Source organism: Pristiophorus japonicus, chromosome 19 (assembly GCF_044704955.1).
Source record: "Pristiophorus japonicus isolate sPriJap1 chromosome 19, sPriJap1.hap1, whole genome shotgun sequence".
NCBI classification, from domain to species: domain Eukaryota; kingdom Metazoa; phylum Chordata; class Chondrichthyes; family Pristiophoridae; genus Pristiophorus; species Pristiophorus japonicus.
In genome coordinates this window covers 60,794,911-60,813,147 of record NC_091995.1, presented here as the reverse complement: position 1 = coordinate 60,813,147, position 18,237 = coordinate 60,794,911, and the positions used below count along the sequence as shown (strand labels likewise).

The 18,237-nt window shown below is 46.0% G+C and overlaps 1 protein-coding gene across 1 annotated transcript in view; it reads left to right on the top strand.

Annotated features, from left to right (window-relative positions):
- The first annotated feature begins 482 nt into the window (after positions 1–482).
- Positions 483–18,237, top strand: part of LOC139229901 (zinc finger protein 850-like) — a 101,599-nt gene continuing 83,844 nt past the window's right edge. The window contains exons 1-3 of the mRNA XM_070861539.1: positions 483–805; positions 3,966–4,053; positions 8,193–9,393. Of these exons, the coding sequence (XP_070717640.1) occupies positions 8,546–9,393 (848 nt within the window). The 5' untranslated portion in view covers positions 483–805; positions 3,966–4,053; positions 8,193–8,545. The remainder of the gene's footprint in view (positions 806–3,965; positions 4,054–8,192; positions 9,394–18,237) is intronic.

Below are 18,237 nucleotides of genomic sequence, written 5' to 3'. Positions count from 1 at the left end.
ACGATCGAGCGCGCACACATATAGCAGTTTGGGCTGACTCGTGTGGCCCCTAGGTCCTCGCCTCTTCTGGGCCCCAGACTCGCGCCTCCTGGGCCCGGTCACTTCCTTCTGCAAACTCTTGCTCCTTCACCCCTCCTGCTGTGCCTGCCCGCACTGCAATCAGCGACCTGACTTCGCAGCCGTCGCCCTCCTGCAGTGGTATGCCGCCCCACGCTGCTCCCTCTGATGGCCCCGGCCTGCTGATGGTCTTGCAGGCCGGGACCGCGCCGATTTCCGGGTCGGGCCGTCTCACGCTGCTCCCTCCAATGCAGCCTTTCAATCACAGTAAATCCTCATCAATTCACTAACGTGGTCTTTTGATGGCGGTGTACTTACCCAGCATTCGCCACGACAGAGAATATGCCGAACCCAGACTACAAGGGCCCAGTGCGCAGGCGCACAACCAGGCTGTATTTCAAGCATGCGCGGTGCGTGTAATGGCGGAGCGGACACGGTGAAAATTTGCTGTGCAAAAGAGCCCATTTCAGCGGGGCAGAGCGGAGTAATAGATCAACAGATAGCGGGGTAGGCTTCATAAACAATTGGTGCCCGTCAGAAGCCCGGAATAATAACCTGAATATCGGAGACTGCAGCCTCGAGGCTTTTCCCGGTCACAGGCCCACGATAACGGCGGCCAACTTTGTATAGGAAGGAAAGTCAGTGCTCCGCCATCTTGATTTAGTGAGCAGCAACGCGCATGCGTGGCCATCTTGGTGCAGGAGCAACGTGAGATCCGTCAATATCTGTTTCCAACTGGTCCTCGTGGGTAAAGCATTAACATAGTTATTTTATTCTCACTCTCAACACCTCGGATTTCTCACCATCTCTCCTAAAGGCGCTGCTCAGTGCTAAGCTTACGGTTTCCGTCCCAGACAATTGTAACAGGAAAGCCCCAGAGCTGTTCACTCACAGGATTAGAATCCCCATGTACAGTCCCAGGGTTGAATCCCCGTGTACAGTCTCAGGGTTATTATCTCATAAGAACATAAGAAAGAGGAGAAGGCCATTTGGCCCCTGGAGCCTGCTCCGCCATTCAATATCATGGCTGATCTGATGATGGACTCAGCTCCACTTCCCTGCACGCTTGCCTTTATTCCCTTATCGCTCAAAAATCTGTCTACCTCTCCCTTAAATAGATTCAATGACCCAGCCTCCACAGCTCTCTGGGGCAGAGAATTCCACAGATTTACAGCCCTCTGAGCGAAGAAATGTCTCCTCATCTCAGTTTAAATGGGTGGCCCCTTATCCTGAGACTATGGCCCCCAGTTTTAGTTTCCTCTATGAGTGGAAATATCCTCTCTGCAGCCACCTTGTCGATCCCCCTCATTATCTGTTTTGATAAGATCACCTCTCATTCTTCTGAACTCCAATGTGTATAGGTTCAACCTGTCCTCATAAGACAACCCCCTCATTGCTGGAATCAACCTCTGAACAGCCTCCAATGCAAGTATATCCTTCCTTAAATATGGAAACCACACCTGCACGCAATACTCCAGTTGTGGCCTCACCAGCACCCTGTAAATTTGTAGCAGGACTTCTCTGCTTTTATACACCATTCCCCTTGCAATAAAGGCCAACATTCCATTTGATACAAAGATGGATGGGAAAGCAAATTGTGAGGACACAAAAAATCTGCAAAGGGATATAGATAGTCTAAATAAGTGGGCAAAATGTGGCAGATGTGGGAAAATGTGAGGTTATCTACTTTGGCAGAAATAATAGAAAAGCAAATTATAATTTAAAAGGAGAAAAATTGCAAAGTGCTGTAGTACAGAGACCTTCCTGATTACTTGCTCTACCTGCATTGTAACTTTTGTGTTTTATGCACAAGGACCCACAGGTGTCTCTGTACGACAGCACTTTACAATTTTTCTCCATTTAAATTATAATTTGCTTTTCTATTATTTCTGCCAAAGTGGATAACCTCACATTTTCCCACATTATACTACATCTGCCAAATTTTGCCCACTTATTTAGCCTGTCTATATCCCTTTGCAGATTTTTTATTCCTCACAATTTGCTTTCCCACCCATCTTTGTATCATCAGCAAACTTGGCTACATTAAACTCGGTCCTTTCATCCAAGTCATTAATATAGATTGTAAATAGTTGTGGCATCAACTGGAAAATGACACATTTATCCCGGCTCTCTGTTTTCTGTTAGTTAACCAATCCTCTATCCATGCTAATATATTACCTCCAACCCCGTGAACCTTTATCTTGTGCAGTAACCTCTTACGTGGCACCTTATTGAATGCCTTCTGGAAATCTAAATACAACACATCCACTGGTTCCACCTTATCCACCCTGCTCGTTACATCCTCAAAGAACTCCAGCAAATTTATCAAATATGATTTCCCTTTTATAAAGCCATGCTGACTCTGCTTGATTGAATCATGCTTTTCCAAATGTCCAGCTACTGCTTCCTTAATAATGGACTCCAGCATTTTCCCAATGACAGATGTCAGGCTAACTAGTCTATAGTTTCCTGCTTTTTGTGTGCCTCCTTTTTTAAATGAAGGTGTTACATTTGCGGTTTTCCAATCTGCTGGGACCGCCTCAGAATCTAGGGAATTTTGGTAGAATAAAACCAATGCATCCACTATCTTTGCAGTCACTTTTCTTAAGACCCTAGGATGTAAGCCATCAGGTCCAGGTGACTTGTCGGCCTTTAGTCCCATTATTTTTCTGAGTACTGCTTCATTAGTCATAGTGATTGTATTAAGTTCCTCCCTGCCTATAGCCCCTTGATTATCCACTTCTGTATTACTCTCAGTGACCAAGTGTTTTACTCTAATTAAACTGATCTCGGACTGTTTCTGTCAGATATTAACTCCTGCACGGTCCCAGCAAACTCTCCCACTCCCTCGTCCCTCCGATGTTTCTGCAGGATTGCTTTGTGAAGACGGGCTCATGGAGAGAAACACCCTGCACGGAATGATCCCAAATTGATCATCTCCAAGGGACAAGGCTGAATTAGTGCAGAGAGCCTCGCATGTGAGGATAAGCCCCACCCCATGTGTCGATTTCCAGTGAGCAGAAGAGTGCATGTACCCTCCCCTCCCCCAACCATGTGTGTGATCGCCATTCACTCAGTGAACGGAAGAAGATGGTTTCAAACAGCCAGGAATGGAGACACTGCAGCCCCGGGGTAAGGTAGCGAGTAGCAGCCTCCTTAGAGCGCAGCGCTTTGGGAGCGTGTCCGCAGATGGGCTCAGAGATCGGCATTGTGTCCGGGGGAAGTTCAGGGGGAGTCGGGAGCTGTGTGTAAGGGGCAGAGTGGAGCAAGAACCAGTCTCGGTGCGTGGTGTGAGTGGGGGAAGGGAGAGGCCATTCTCGGGCTGTGTGTGGACAGTGAGTGTCCAGGATAAGGGAGACAGAATGGGCAGAATCTGCTATTTACAATCTGCTGCTTTCTCTCTCCAAACGAGTAGTGAACGTTCCTGGTTTATTTCCGTCGGGGACTGTATAAGAGGCGGAGTGGAGCAGGAACTAGTTCTGGAACATGGAGTGAGTGGGGGAAGGGAGAGGCCATTCTCGGGCTGTGTGTGGACAGTGTAATATAACAGAGAAAGTAAATCACCTCACTATTTCGAAGCATTGCTGCTTTCTTTCCCCAAATCAGCAGTGAATGTTCCTGATTCAGTTCCAATCTCACCGTGTCCGTTGTTCTTGGACAGTGAGCAGTGGAAACACAGCCTGACAGTGAGGATATGGGGAGTTTCACAAAGTGCATCTATTGCAGGCACCAGGAGAGAAGTGTGGGAGAAGATATTTTAAAGACCGGTTATATTGTTTCGGTGTGTTGAGTTCTCCAGAACCGTGTTTCTGTGGTCAAGAGATACATTGTTGCTCCCTCAGATACATCATATTCTCCCCTGCATCCATATCTTAGAAGTAATAATGTTCTCGTATTATTATTCTCAGAGCAAAATTCTTCAATCACCAGAACAAATGTGAGCTTTCCTCCACACGGAACACAAGGAACAGTGCAGGCAGCTCCTTCTCACACACAGTAAGTAGATTACCACTGGCAGAGCGAAGAGACACAGAACTAGCCTCAATCCTATTATCACAGGCAGCAGAAGCTGTCAGTTCCACAGTGATCTGAAGTGGCAGAGTTACATTGTGAATCTTACAGCCACATGGAGCAGTCGAATCAGATGCTGTTAAACCATTGAAACAGATCACGCTGACAGGTACATTAAACACCCACACTCACTTGCCAGAAACTGACAGGTACAGATTATACCCCACACTCACATACCGGAAACTGACAGGTACAGTGTAAAACATAAAACCACCTAGACTAATAAATATAAATTAAAGGCAGACTAACATACCAGAAACGTAGAGGCACTGCTTAAACCCCACACACATACCAAAACCTATCTGGTACAGAATAATACACACACTCGCATATCAGAGACTGAGAGATACAGTATAAAACCCACACTCACACATTAGAGGCTGACATATTAAAATCCATATTCCCATAACATAAATTGACAGATACAATGAAATGCCAGTACTCATTTACCAGTAATTGACAGGTACAGGGTAAAGTCCTTTCTTCCATACCAGAAACTGACAGGTACAAAGGAAAGCCCACTCTCAAGTAAGCAGAAACTGGCAGTTATAGAGTGAGGCCCACAATCACACATCAGAACTTGACAGATACAGAATAAAACAGAAACGGAGAGATACAGAGAATACCCACACTCACATACCAGAGACAGATAGATACAGAGTGAAGCTCAGACTCATTTACCAGAGACCGACAGATTCAGCATAAATACTCATCTCCATAACACAAATTGACAGTTAGAAAGTAAAATGAATACTCGATCAGGAATTGGTGGTACAGAATAAAACAATACTAACATACTGGAGAATGACGGGTATGGAGTAGAGCTCACATTCACATAACAGAGATGGACAGATACAGCACAAAACACACACTCACACACCAGGAATGGAAAGATACAGAATGAAACCCATAGGCAATTACCAGAAATTGACTGGTACAGGATAAAACCCGCACTCTCGTATCAGAAACTGACATACAGAGTAAAACCCTCATCCACATACCAGAGATGGACAGATACAGATTCAAATTCACACTCCCATACCAGACACCCACAATATTAATTCTATATTTACCTGTCAATGGATCAGAGAGTGAAAGTGTTAGTATCTATCCTATAATCACCAGTCAGTCCTATACAGACACTGCACCGGAGATTGAAAGTGGCAGTGTCCATCCTGCACTCACCTGTCAATCAGAATCTGTCACATAGTGTCAGAGAATGAGAGAGGCAGTATCTATCCAACACTCACCTGTCACATAGTGTCAGTGAATGAGAGAGGCAGTATCTAGCGAAAATTCACCTGTCACATAGTATCAGAGAATGAGAGAGGCAGTATCTATCCAACAATCACCTGTCACATCGTGTCAGAGAATGACAGGCAGTATCTATCCAACACTCACCTGTCACATAGTGTCAGAGAATGACAGAGGCAGTATCTATCCTACATCACCTGTCACATAGTGTCAGAGAATGAGAGAGGCAGTATCTATCCAACACTCACCTGTCAATCCAACTCTGCTTCACTGTACCATTGAGAGATGCAATATCTATCCTATGTTAACAAATATATCCCATACTGATAGCAATATCAGAGAATGAGAGGTACAGTGTCGATCCCATATTCAGCAGTCAATCCTACAATGACACACAGTACCAGAGAATGACAGTGGCAGTATTTTTCCTACATTCTCAATCCCACACTGTCACACTTTATCAGATAGTAACAGATAGGCTATCATTTAAATTGTTCACAGTGTATTAGAGATTGGGAGTTAAAGTATCTATCATCATCATCATCATAGGCAGTCCCTCGGGATCGAGGAAAACTTGCTTCCACTCTTAACATGAGTTCTTAGGTGGCTGTACAGTCCACTATGAGAACCACAGTCACTGTCACAAGAGGGACAGACAGTTGTTGAGGGAAAGAGGGGCAGGAAGCCTGGTTTGCCACGCGCTCCTTCCGCTGCCTGCGCTTGATTTCTGCAGGCTCTCGGCGATTATATTCGAGGAGCTCACGCCCTCCCGAATGCCGTGGACCAGTTCCTAGTAGAGCGCTTGCTTTGGGAGTCTCGTGTCTAGCATGCGAACTATGTGGCCTGCCCAGCGGAGCTGATCAAGTGTGGTCAGTGCTTCAGTGCTGGGGAAGTTAGCCTGCAGAGACATCGCTGGTGGTATTTCTCCAGCAACTTGAGGTGTCTGCTACATGGTCCACGTCTCTGAGCTATACAGGAGGCGGGTATTACTACGGCCCTGTAGACCATGTGCTTGGTGAAGTTTTGAGAGACTGGTCTTCAAACACTCTTTTCTACAGGTGGCCGAAGGCTGCAATGGAGGCAGTGTTGGATCTTGTCGTCAATGCCTGCTCTTGTTGATAGGAGGCTTCCAAGATAGGGGAAGTGGTCCACGTTGTCCAGGGCCACGCCGTGGATCTTGATGTCTGGGGGGCAGTGCTGTGCGGCGAGGACAGGCTGGTGGAGGAGCTTTAGTGTAAGGCCCATGCTTTCATACGCCTCGGTAAATACGTCCACTATGTCCTGGAGTTCAGCCTCTGTGTGCACAGACGCAGGAGTCATCCACGTACTGTAGCTCGACGACAGAGGTTGGAGTGGTCTTGCACCTGGCCTGGAGATGGCGAAGGTTGAACAGCTTTCCACTGGCTCTGTAGTTTAGTTCCATCCCAGCGGGGAGCTTGTTGACTGTGAGGTGGAGCATGGCAGCGAGGAAGATTGAGAAGAGGGTTGGGGCAATGACGCAGCCCTGCTTGACCCGGTCCGGCCATGAATTGGGTCTGTGATGGATCCGTTGATAAGGATCACGGCTTGCATGTCGCCGTGGAGCAGGCGGAGGATGGTGACGTACTTTTGGGGGCATCCGAAACGGAGGAGGATGCTCCATAGACCCTCACGGTTAACAGTGTCAAAAGCCTTTGTGAAGTCGAAGAAGGCCATGTATAACGGCTGGCGCCATTCGTCGCATTGCAAAAATCAGGTCTGGGGCACAACGGAAAGTAGTTATAGCCTGTATTCAACTGACAATCAAACACTGCCACACAGTAACAGAGAGTGACAGTTTATCTATCCTGTAGTCAACAATTACCAAACTGATATGTATGACCAGAGAGTGAGTGACAGGTATTTCTATACACCCCTGTCAATCCTACACTGACACACAGTACCAGAGAGTGAGTGACAGTGTCTGTCCTATACACACCTGTCAATCCCACACTGACACACAGTACCAGAGAGTGAGTGGCAGTGTCTGTCCTATACACACCTGTCAATCCCACACTGACACACAGTACCAGAGAGTGAGTGGCAGTGTCTGTCCTGTACACACCTTTCAATCCCACACTGACACACAGTACCAGAAAGTGACACACAAAGTATTTGTTGACTTAACCAAGCAATTTAAAATTGTCCCATGAGTGACAGAAACAATATCAATCGCATTTTCACCAGACTAGTGAGTGCAGAACTGAACCCTGCCAGAGTCAGCACCTTCAGGGGCGAAGAGGGAGGGAACCAGTGAGTGTAGAACTGAACCCAGCCAGAGTCAGCACCTTCAGGGGAAAAAGTGAATGCAGAACTGAACCCAGCCAGAGTCAGCATCTTCAAGGGAGGAGAGGGAGGGGAACCAGTGAGTGTAGAACTGATCCCTACCAGAATCAGCACCTTCAAAGGAAGGTTGGAGAGGGAACCAGTGAGTGTAGAACTGAACCGACCCAAAGTCAGCATCTTCAGGGGAGGAGAGGGTGGGGAACCAGTGAGTGTAGAACTGAACCGACCCAAAGTCAGCATCTTCCGGCAAGGAGAGGAAGGGAAACCAGTGAGTGTAGAACTGAACCTAGCCAGAGTTAGTGATGATAATTGGGAGCGTAGGACAAGCTGCCTTCAGACATGCGATGTGTTTGAATTTCAGGACAGACAGGTGGAAGTGTATGGGGCAGGGATGTACAGCTTTGGAGGAATAAGAGAGGAAAAAATGTTCCATAGAATCTAGAATTGTCTGTTCTGAATTTCTGTCCTGTACTTGCTGTAATGATTTTTGTAAATTCCTTTTCCAGGGTATCAGAAGGGGAGGATTTGCAGACAGGAAACTCAAACCAAACATCATGTCAAGATCTGACAGAATCACTTGATTCATCAGGACCTGGATATCATCGGCCTTTGAATGTGGAAGGAGAAATGTCTGTGGGAACAGATTTCAAACATCAGTGTGACTGGAAAAGCACCAAAACACACACACACCCGAGTAAGAGTGTTCCAGTGCACTGACTGTGGAAAGCGCTTTAACCAGTTACACAGCCTGACAAAACATTGCACCATTCACAGCGGGTAGAAACCGTTCACATGTTCTGTGTGTGGACCAGGTTTCAACTGATCGACCAACCTGGAGAGATACAAGGACACCCACAGCATGGAAAAACCATGGGCATGTGGGGACTGTGGGAAGGGATTCAATTCCCTATCTGATCTGGAAGTTCATCGGCGCTGTCACACTGGAGAGACACTGTTCACCTGCTCTGAATGTGGGAAGGGATTCACTCAGTCATCGCACCTGCTGAGACACCAGCGAGTTCACACTGGGGAGAGGCCGTTCACCTGCTCTGAGTGTGGGAAGGGATTCACTCAGTCATCCAACCTACTAACTCACCAGCGAGTTCACACTGGGGAGAGGCCGTTCACCTGCTCCGAGTGTGGGAAGGGATTCACTCGGTCATCCCACCTGCTGAGACACCAACATACTCACACTGGGGAGAGACCGTTCACCTGCTCCGACTGTGGGAAGGGATTCACTGTGTCATCTGAACTGCTGACACACCAGCGAGTTCACACTGGAGAGAGGCCATTCACCTGCTCCGAGTGTGGGAAGGGATTCACGATCTCAGCCACCCTGCTGAGACACCAGCGAGTTCACACTGGGGAGAGGCCATTCACCTGCTCAGAGTGTGGGAAGGGATTCGCTATCTCATCCAACCTGCTGATTCACCAGCGAGTTCACACTGGGGAGAGGCCATTCACCTGCTCTGAGTGTGGGAAGGGATTCACTCAGTCATCACAGCTGCTGAGACACCAGCGAGTTCACACTGGGGAGAGGCCATTCATCTGCTCTGAGTGTGGGAAGCGATTCACTCAGTCATCCAACCTACTAACTCACCAGCGAGTTCACTCCGGGGAGAGGCCGTTCACCTGCTCCCACTGTGGGAAGGGATTCACTCACTCATCCTACCTGCTGAGACACCAGCGAGCTCACACTGGGGAGAGGCTGTTCACCTGCTCCGAGTGTGGGAAGGGATTCACTCTGTCATCCCACCTGCTGAGACACCAGCGAGTTCACAAGTGACTGCAGGTTTTGGATTCTGCTGTTGTTCCAGACTGAATCGCGTCCATTCTGACAGTTGGGCTTTCTTTCTGCTGATATTGATTCCCCCTTTAACTGGGCTGGAGTTTAATATTTGGGATATTTGACCAATTAATCAATGGGAATAGGGTCAGATAAAAAAATAATGCTGATTGTGTTTGCATCTATAATTCACCCTTTAAAAATTCATAAGAAATAGGAGCAGGAGTAGGCCATTGGCCACTCGAACCTGCTCTGCCATTTAATAAGTTCATGGCTGATCTGATCTTGGGCACAGCTCCACTTCCCCTGCCCACTCCCCATAACCCTTCACTCCATTATCGCTCAAAAATCTGTCTATCTCCACCTGAAATATATTCAATGACCCAGCCTCCACAGCTCTCTGGGGTAGAGAATTCCACAGATTTACGACCCTCAGTAGAAATTTCTCCTCATCTCAGTTCTAAATCCCATATTCTTAAACTATGCCTCCTAGTTCTAGATTCCCCCACGAGTGGAAACATCCTCTCTGCATCTACCTTGTCGAGTCCCCTCAGTATCATATGTTTCAATAAGATCACCTCTCATTCTTCTAAACTCCAATAAAAACTGACTGCAAAAGCTTCTATAGATATGTGAAGAGACAAAGATTAGTGAAGACTAATGTAGGTCCCTTGCAATCAGAATCAGGTGAATTCATAATGGGAAACAAGGAAATGGCAGACAATTTGAACAAAAACTTTGGTTATGTCTTCACTAAGGACACGAATAACCTCCCGAAAATACTAGGGGACCGAGGGTCTAGCGAGAAGAGGGAACTGAGAGAAATCCTTATTAGTCAGGAAATGGTGATCGGGAAATTGAAGGGACTGAAGGTCGATAAATCCCCAGGGCCTGATAGTCTGTATCCCAGAGCACTTAAGGAAGTGGCCCTAGAAATAGTAGATGCATTGATGATCATTTTCCAACATTCCATGGACACTGGTTCAGTACCTATGGATTGGAGGGTAGTTAATGTAACCCCAATTTTTAAAAAAGTAGGGAGAGTCAAAACAGGGAATTATCGACCGGTTAGCCTGACATCGGTGGTGGGGAAAATGCTGGAATCAATTATTAAAGATGTAATAGCAGCGCATTTGGAAAGCAGTGACAGGGTCAGTCCAAGTCAGCATGGATTTATGAAAGGGAAAACATGCTTGACAAATCTTCTACGAGAGGTTTTTGAGGATGTAACTAGTAGAGTGGATAAGGGAGAACCAGTGGATGTGGTGTGTTTGGAATTTCAATAGGCTTTTGACAAGGTCCCACAAAAGAGATTATTGTACAAAATTATTGTACATAGTATTGGGGGTAATGTATTGACGTGGATAGAGAACTGGTTAGCAGATAGGAAGCAAAAAGTGGGAATAAACGGGTACTTTTCAGAATGGCCGGCAGTGACTAGTGGGGTGTCGCAGGGTTCAGTGCTGGGACCCCAGCTATTTACAATATACATTAATGATTTAGATGAAGGAATGGAATGTAATATCTCCAAGTTTGCAGATGACCCTAAGCTGGGTGGCAGTGCGAGCTGCGAGGGGGATGCTAAGAGGCTGCAGGGGGACTTGGACAGGTTAGGTGAATGGCAAATGCAGTATAATGTGGATAAATGTGATATTATCCACTTTGATGGCAAAAACAGGAAGGCAGATTATTATCTGAATGGTGACAGATTTGTAAAAGGGCAGGTGCAATGAGACCTGGGTGTCATGGTACATCAATCATTGAAGGAAGGCATGCAGGTACAGCAGGCAGTAAAGAAAGCAAATGGCATGCTGGCCTTCATAGCGAGGAGATTTGAGTATAGGAGCAGGGAGGTCTTACTGCAGTTGTACAGAGCCTTGGTGAGACCACAACTTGAGTATTGTGTTCAGTTTTGGTCTCCTAATCTGAGGAAGGACGTGCTTGCTATTGAGGGAGTGCAGCGAAGGTTCACCAGACTGATTCCCGGGATGGCAGGACTGACATATGAGGAAAGACTGGATCAGCTAGGCTTTATTTAGAAGAATGAGAGGGGATCTCATAGCAGGAAGAATGTTCCCGCTGTTGGGGAAGTCCAATACCAGGGGTCACGGTCTAAAGATAAGAGGTAAGCCATATAGAACCGAGATGAGGAGAAACCTTTTCACCCAGAGAGTGGTGAACCTGTGGAATTTTCTGCCACAGAAAGTTGTTGAGTCCAGTTCGTTGGACATATTCAAAAGGGAGTTAGATTTGGCCCTTACGGCTAAAGGGATCAGCGGGTATGGAGAGAAGGCAGGTGTGGGTACTGAGGTTGCATGATCAACCATGATCATATTGAATGGCGGTGCAGGCTCTAAGTGCCGAATGGCATGCTCCTGCACATTTTTCCTATTTTCTGTTCTCAGGAATCAAACTAGTGAAGTTTCTCTGAACTGTCTCCAATGCAAGTATATCCCTCCTTAATTAAGGAGACCAAAACTGTATGCAGTACTCCAGGTGCGGTCTCACCAATACCCTGTAGATTTGTAGCAGGACTTCCCTGCTTTTATACTCCATCCCCCTTGCAATAAAGTCCAACATTTCTATTGGCTTCATAATTACTTGCTGTATCTGCTCACTAACATTTTGTGTTTCACACACAAGGATACCCAGGTCCCTCTGTACTGCAGCATTTTGTAATATATCTGCATTTAAATAATAAATTGTATTTTTATTTTTGCTGCCTAAGTGGATAACCTCACATTTTCCTACATTATACTCAATGTGCCAAATATTAGCCCACTCACTTAGCCTGTCTACATCTATTTGCAGATTCTTTGTGTCCTCTTCCAATTTGCTTTCCCATCCATCTTTGTATAATCAGCAAACGTGTCTACATTACACTCAGTCCATTCATCCAAGTCATTAATATAGATTGTAAATAGTTGAGGCACCCCACTAGTCACCGTTTGTCAACCAGAAAATGACCCATTTATCCCAACTCTAGTTGGCCCACCCTCTATCCATGCTAATATATTACCCCCAATCCTGTGAACTTTTATCTTGTGCAGTAACCTTTTATGTGGCACCTTATTGAAAGCCTTCTGCAAATCCAAATACACCACATCCACTGGTTCCCCCTTATCCACCCTGCTCATTACATCCTCAAAGAACTCCAGCAAATTTGTCAAACATGGTTTGCCTTTCACAAAACCATGCTGACTCTGCCTGACTGTATTATGCTTTTCCAAATGTCCTGCTACTGTTTCCTTAATAAAGGACTCCAGCTTTTTCCCACCAAAAGATGTTGGGCTAACTAGTCTATAGTTTCCTGTTTTCTGTTTCTCCCTTTTTAAATAGGAGTGTTACATTTGTGGTTTTCCAAACCGCTGGTACCTCTCCACAATCCAGGTAGTGTTGGGAGATTTCAACCAATGCATCCACCATCTCTGCAGCCACTTCTTTTAAGAACCTAGGGTGCAGGCCATCGGGTCCAGAGGACTTGTCCAGTTTTGGTCCAGGGGACTTGTCCACCTTTAGTCCCATTATTTTACTGAGTACTTTTTCTTTAAGTGTCAGTGATAGTTTTAAGTTCCCCCTTCCCTATAGCCCCTTGATTATCTATCATTGGGATGTATTTAGTATCTTCTACCGTGAAGACCGATACAAAATATCAAAAGGGTTTTCAAATATTGAAAGCTGCAACAAATGGAGCTAAAGTTTGTTAAACAATTGATAAAATGAATTGAATCTGCAGGTTGGTTTTGGATTTCTCTGGGATGGAGCCGGACATGATGTGCCTTGAAATACCACCAGTGTCCAGTAGATGACAATCTCCCTCCAATTAATTCAGACTGATTGAAGCGTGACTGTCCCCTAGAGCAGGAGGAATGAGGGCAGCTCAGGGTCAACACTGAACATACTGCACCCCACAGGGACATCACACACTGTACCCTCCCTGGGGCAGCTCAGGGTCAGACACTGAACATACTGCACCCCACAGGGACATCACACACTGTCCCCTCCCTGGGACAGCTCAGGGTCAGACACTGAACATACTGCACCCCACAGGGACATCACACACTATCCCCTCCCTGGGGCAGCTCAGGGTCAGACACTGCACCCCACAGGGACATCAACACTACACAGGGAGATTACTACCTTTGAGGTCTTGCTTTATAATCTCTTTCCTAGCTCCCTAAAATCTGCCTCGAGAACCTCATCCCTTTTTCTACCGATGTCATTGATTCTGATATGGACCATTACTGCCCTGTATACATACCATGCTGTTTGTGTAGTGTCAGAGGAGTTGTGCTGATATGGACCATTACTGTCCTGTATTCATACCATGTGTAGTGTCCTTTTGCAGATTTTTTGTGTCCTCCTCACACATTGCTTTTCTTCCCATCTTTATATCATCAGCAAACTTGGTTGCATTACACTCGGTCCCTTCTTCCAAGTCGTTAATATAGATTGTAAATAGTTGGGGTCCCAGCACTGATCCCTGTGGCACCCCACTAGTTACTGATTGCCAACCCGAGAATGAACCATTTATCCCGACTCTCTGTTTTCCGTTCATTAACCAATCCTCTCTCCATGCTAATATATCATCCCCAACCCCATGAACTTTTATCTTGTGCAGTAACCTTCTACGTGGCACTTGTCAAATGCATTCTGGAAGTCCAAATACACCACATCGACTGGTTCCCCTTTATCCACGCTCTTCGTTGCATCCTCAAAAAATTCCAGCAAATTTGTCGAACGTGACTTCCCCTTCATAAATTCATGCTGACTCTGCCTGACCAAATTATGCTTTTCCAAATGTCCTGCTACTGATTCTTTAATAATGGACTCCAATATTTTCCCAACCACAGATGTTAGGCTAACTGGTCTATAGTTTCCTGCTTTTTGTCTGCCTCCTTTTTTAAATAGGGGCATTACATTTGCAGTTTTCCAATCTGCTGGGAGCTCCCCAGAATTCAGGGAATTTTGGTAAATTACAACCAATGCATCCACAATCTCTGCTGCTACATCTCTTAAGACCCTAGGATATAAGACATCAGGTCCAGGGGATTTATCTGCCGTTAGACCCATTATCTTATTGAGTACTACCTCCTTAGTGATTGTGATTGTGTTAAGTTCCTCCCTCTCTATAGCCCCTTGTCTATCCACTGTTGGGATATTGTTAATGTCCCCTACCATAAAGACTGTTACAAAATATTTGCTCAGAGTTTCTGCCATCTCCATGTTCCCCATTACTAGTTCCATGGTCTCGACCTCTAAGGGACCAACATTTACTTTAGCCACTCTTTTCCTTTTTATATACCTATAGAAACTTTTGCTATATCCCGCGCTATACCTGCCCTGGGAGTGTTTGATGGGACCGTGTAGAGGGAGCTTTACTCTATCTAATGCCACTTTTTTAAAAAGGAGGGAGAGAGAAAACAGGGAATTATAGACTGGTTAGCCTGACATCAGTGGTGGGGAAAATGTTGGAATCAATTATTAAAGATGAAATAGCAGCGCATTTGGAAAACAGTGAGAGGATCTGTCCAAGACAGCATGAATTTATGAAAGAGAAATCATACTTGACAAATCTCCAAGAATTTTTTGAGGATGTAGCTAGTAGAGTGGACAAGGGAGAACCAGTGGATGTGGTGTATTTGCACTTTCAAAAGGCTTTTGACAAGGTCCCACACAGGAGATTGGTGTGCAAAATTAAAGCACATAGTATTGGGGGTAATGTACTGACGTGGATAGTGAACTGGTTGGCAGACAGGAAGCAGAGATTCGGAATAAACGGGTCCCTTTCAGAATGGCAGGCCAGTGGGGTGCCACAGGGTTCAGTGCTGGGACCCCAGCTATATACAATATACATCAATTTTAGATGAAGGAATTGAATGTAATATCTCCCAAATTTGCAGATGACACAAAGCTGGGTGGCGGTGTGAGCTGTGAGGAGGATGCTAAGAGGCTGCAGGGTGACTTGGACAGGTTAGGTGAGTGGGCAAATGCATGGCAGATGCAGTAGAATGTCGATAAATGTGAGGTTATCCACTTTGGTGGCAAAAAGAGGAAGACAGAATATTATCTGAATGGTGACAGATTAGGAAAAGGGGATGTGCAACGAGGCCTGGGTGTCATGGTTCATCAGTCATTGAAGTTTGGCATGCAGGTACAGTGGTGAAGAAGGCAAATGGCATGTTGGCCGTTATAGCGAGCGGATTTGAGTATAGGAGCAGGGAGGTTTTACCGCAGTTGTACAGAGCCTTGGTAAGGCAACACTTGGAATATTGTGTTCAGTTTTGGTCTGCTAATCTGAGGAAGGACATTCTTGTTGTTGAGGGAGTACAGCGAAGGTTCACCAGATTGATTCCCGGGATGGCAGGACTGACATATGTGGAGAGACTGAACCAACTTGGCTTGTATCCACTGGCGTTTAGAAGAATGAGAGGGGATCTCATAGAAACATATAACATTCTGATGGGATTGGACAGGTTAGAGGTAGGAAGAATATTCCCGTTGCTGGGGAGTTCCAGAATCAGGGGTCACAGTCCAAGAATAAGGGATAAGCTATTTAGGACTGAGATGAGGAAAAACTTCTTCACTCAGAGAGTGGTTAACCCGTGGAATTCTCTGCCGCAGAAAGTTGTTGAGGCCAGTTCGTTAGATATATTCAAAAGGGAGTTCGATCTGGCCCTTACAGCCAAAGGGATCAAGGGGTATGGAGAGAAATCAGGAAAGGGGTACTGAGGTTGAATGATCAGCCATGATCTTATTGAATGGCGGTGCAGGTTCGAAGGGCCGAATGGCCTGCTGCTGCACCTAATTTCTATGTTTCTATGCAGTACCTGCCCTGGGAGTGCTTGATGGAACAGTGTAGAGTGATCTTTACTCTGTACCTAACACCGTGCTGTACCTGCCCTGGGAGTGTTTGATAGGACAGTATAGACGCAGCTTTAACTATTATTGACCATGATTCCCCTCCAACTATTGTTCATATGGCCCCAGCCATTGATAGTCCTGATAATCCCTACAATGTGCCTCTGACACCCCTTCCTTTTACACGGGATCTCGTGGCCCATCTTGCTACGTGATCGTAGCTCGGAGATCACAACTAATGTCATCTCAAAGGATACCAAACTTGTCGTTAAATCAACCTCTCGATGTTTGTAGCAAACCAGGCAAATCGAACGGTCCTCTCCAAAGAAAACTGCATGTAGGCCCCGCCATCTGAACATGCCAACTCAATATTGAAGGCATCTCCCGTTCAAAATGTGAATATCTCCAAAGGTTACTCAAGGAACACAGCGTCGATGTTCTGTGCTTGAAGAAACACACATTTAACACACCCACCAGTTTGACACAAGAGGATGGATCACAGGTTGTGACCTAATCACATTCAATAACCATCCCACGTATGGCCTGGCATGCTATGTTAAATGAGGCATTGAAGGCTGCACTGAACTGGCGCATACCAGTATTGCCAGAGTTTTCACTACAGCAATGGGCATAGGAGAGCTAACAATCTCTGATGTCTATAAACCACCATTTTTACAGTGGCCTGACCCACCGCTCCTTCCTAATCAACATCCGTCCATCCATCTCAGAGATTTTAATAGCCACCACACAACGTGGGGCTATGCAAACACCAATTATAATGGAGAAGTCATTGTGGGCTTCACAGAGAACACATTCCTCCATTTTGACGCCAAAGATGGAGGTAAGTTCCATTTGTCAAGGTTATAATCTGACACCCCTTCCTTTTACAGGGGTTCTCGTGTCCCACCCTGTTACATGATCTTAGCTCGGAGATCACAACTAATGTCATCGCAAAGGACATCGAATGTTTGCAGATTATAACCCAGATCAATGTTTGCTCTCTAAAGACAACAAAGGAAACCCAATCACGGCCTCCAGAACCGTTCTCGGTAACTTCCCCAACAGTCAACACAGGCCCTCGATCATCAATATCGGAATCGCAATTCCTGTCATTACATCAACATCAGAACCACGATGGAACTTCAAAAAAGCAGAGTGGGAAACCTTCCAACGGTCAGTTGACACCAACATCAGGTGAATTCTGCCAACCACCAATGCCTTCAACCGATTAATAGGAATTATTAAAGCTGTTGCAAAATGCAGTATACCTTGTGGGTTTAGGAAGACATATATTTCTTGTTAGACAAAGGAAAGTGATGCTCACTACTAGGAGTATTCACTGAACAAGAACCCAGATATATATTTCTCGTTGGATGGAAGAAAGTGAGGCTCACTACCAGGAGTATTTGCTGAACAAGAACCCAGCTATAGCCAGCACAATGCTGCAGTCCATGAACTCGGCGAGATGTGGAAGGTGGAGGAGCCTTGCGGAGAAGATTAACTTCATTCACTCCGTCAGGAAAGCACGGACCCTGCTCTGTCAACTTGGTGGGACAAACCCCACCTATACACACAGGATGACCATCAGAGCAGGCACCATTGCATCCCACTCGATACAAGCATCAAAGGCTCCGGTGGACAAAGACTTTCATCGACAGATGAAGCGGCAGCTTTCGACAGACTTGACGGCAGCACCGAGATGGTCAACTGTGTCTGATCCATTCACCCGGGATGCACTAAACGCAGCCCTGTCCACAATCAAATCTGGAAAAGCTGCTGGTCCAGATGGTGTTTACCCTGAATGCTTTAATACACTGGGATCCAAATTGAAGTGATGGTTGACCTCCTTCTTCTCTGAGGTGCTGGCAACTGATAAAATTCCACCTCTTTGGTGGGAGACTAAA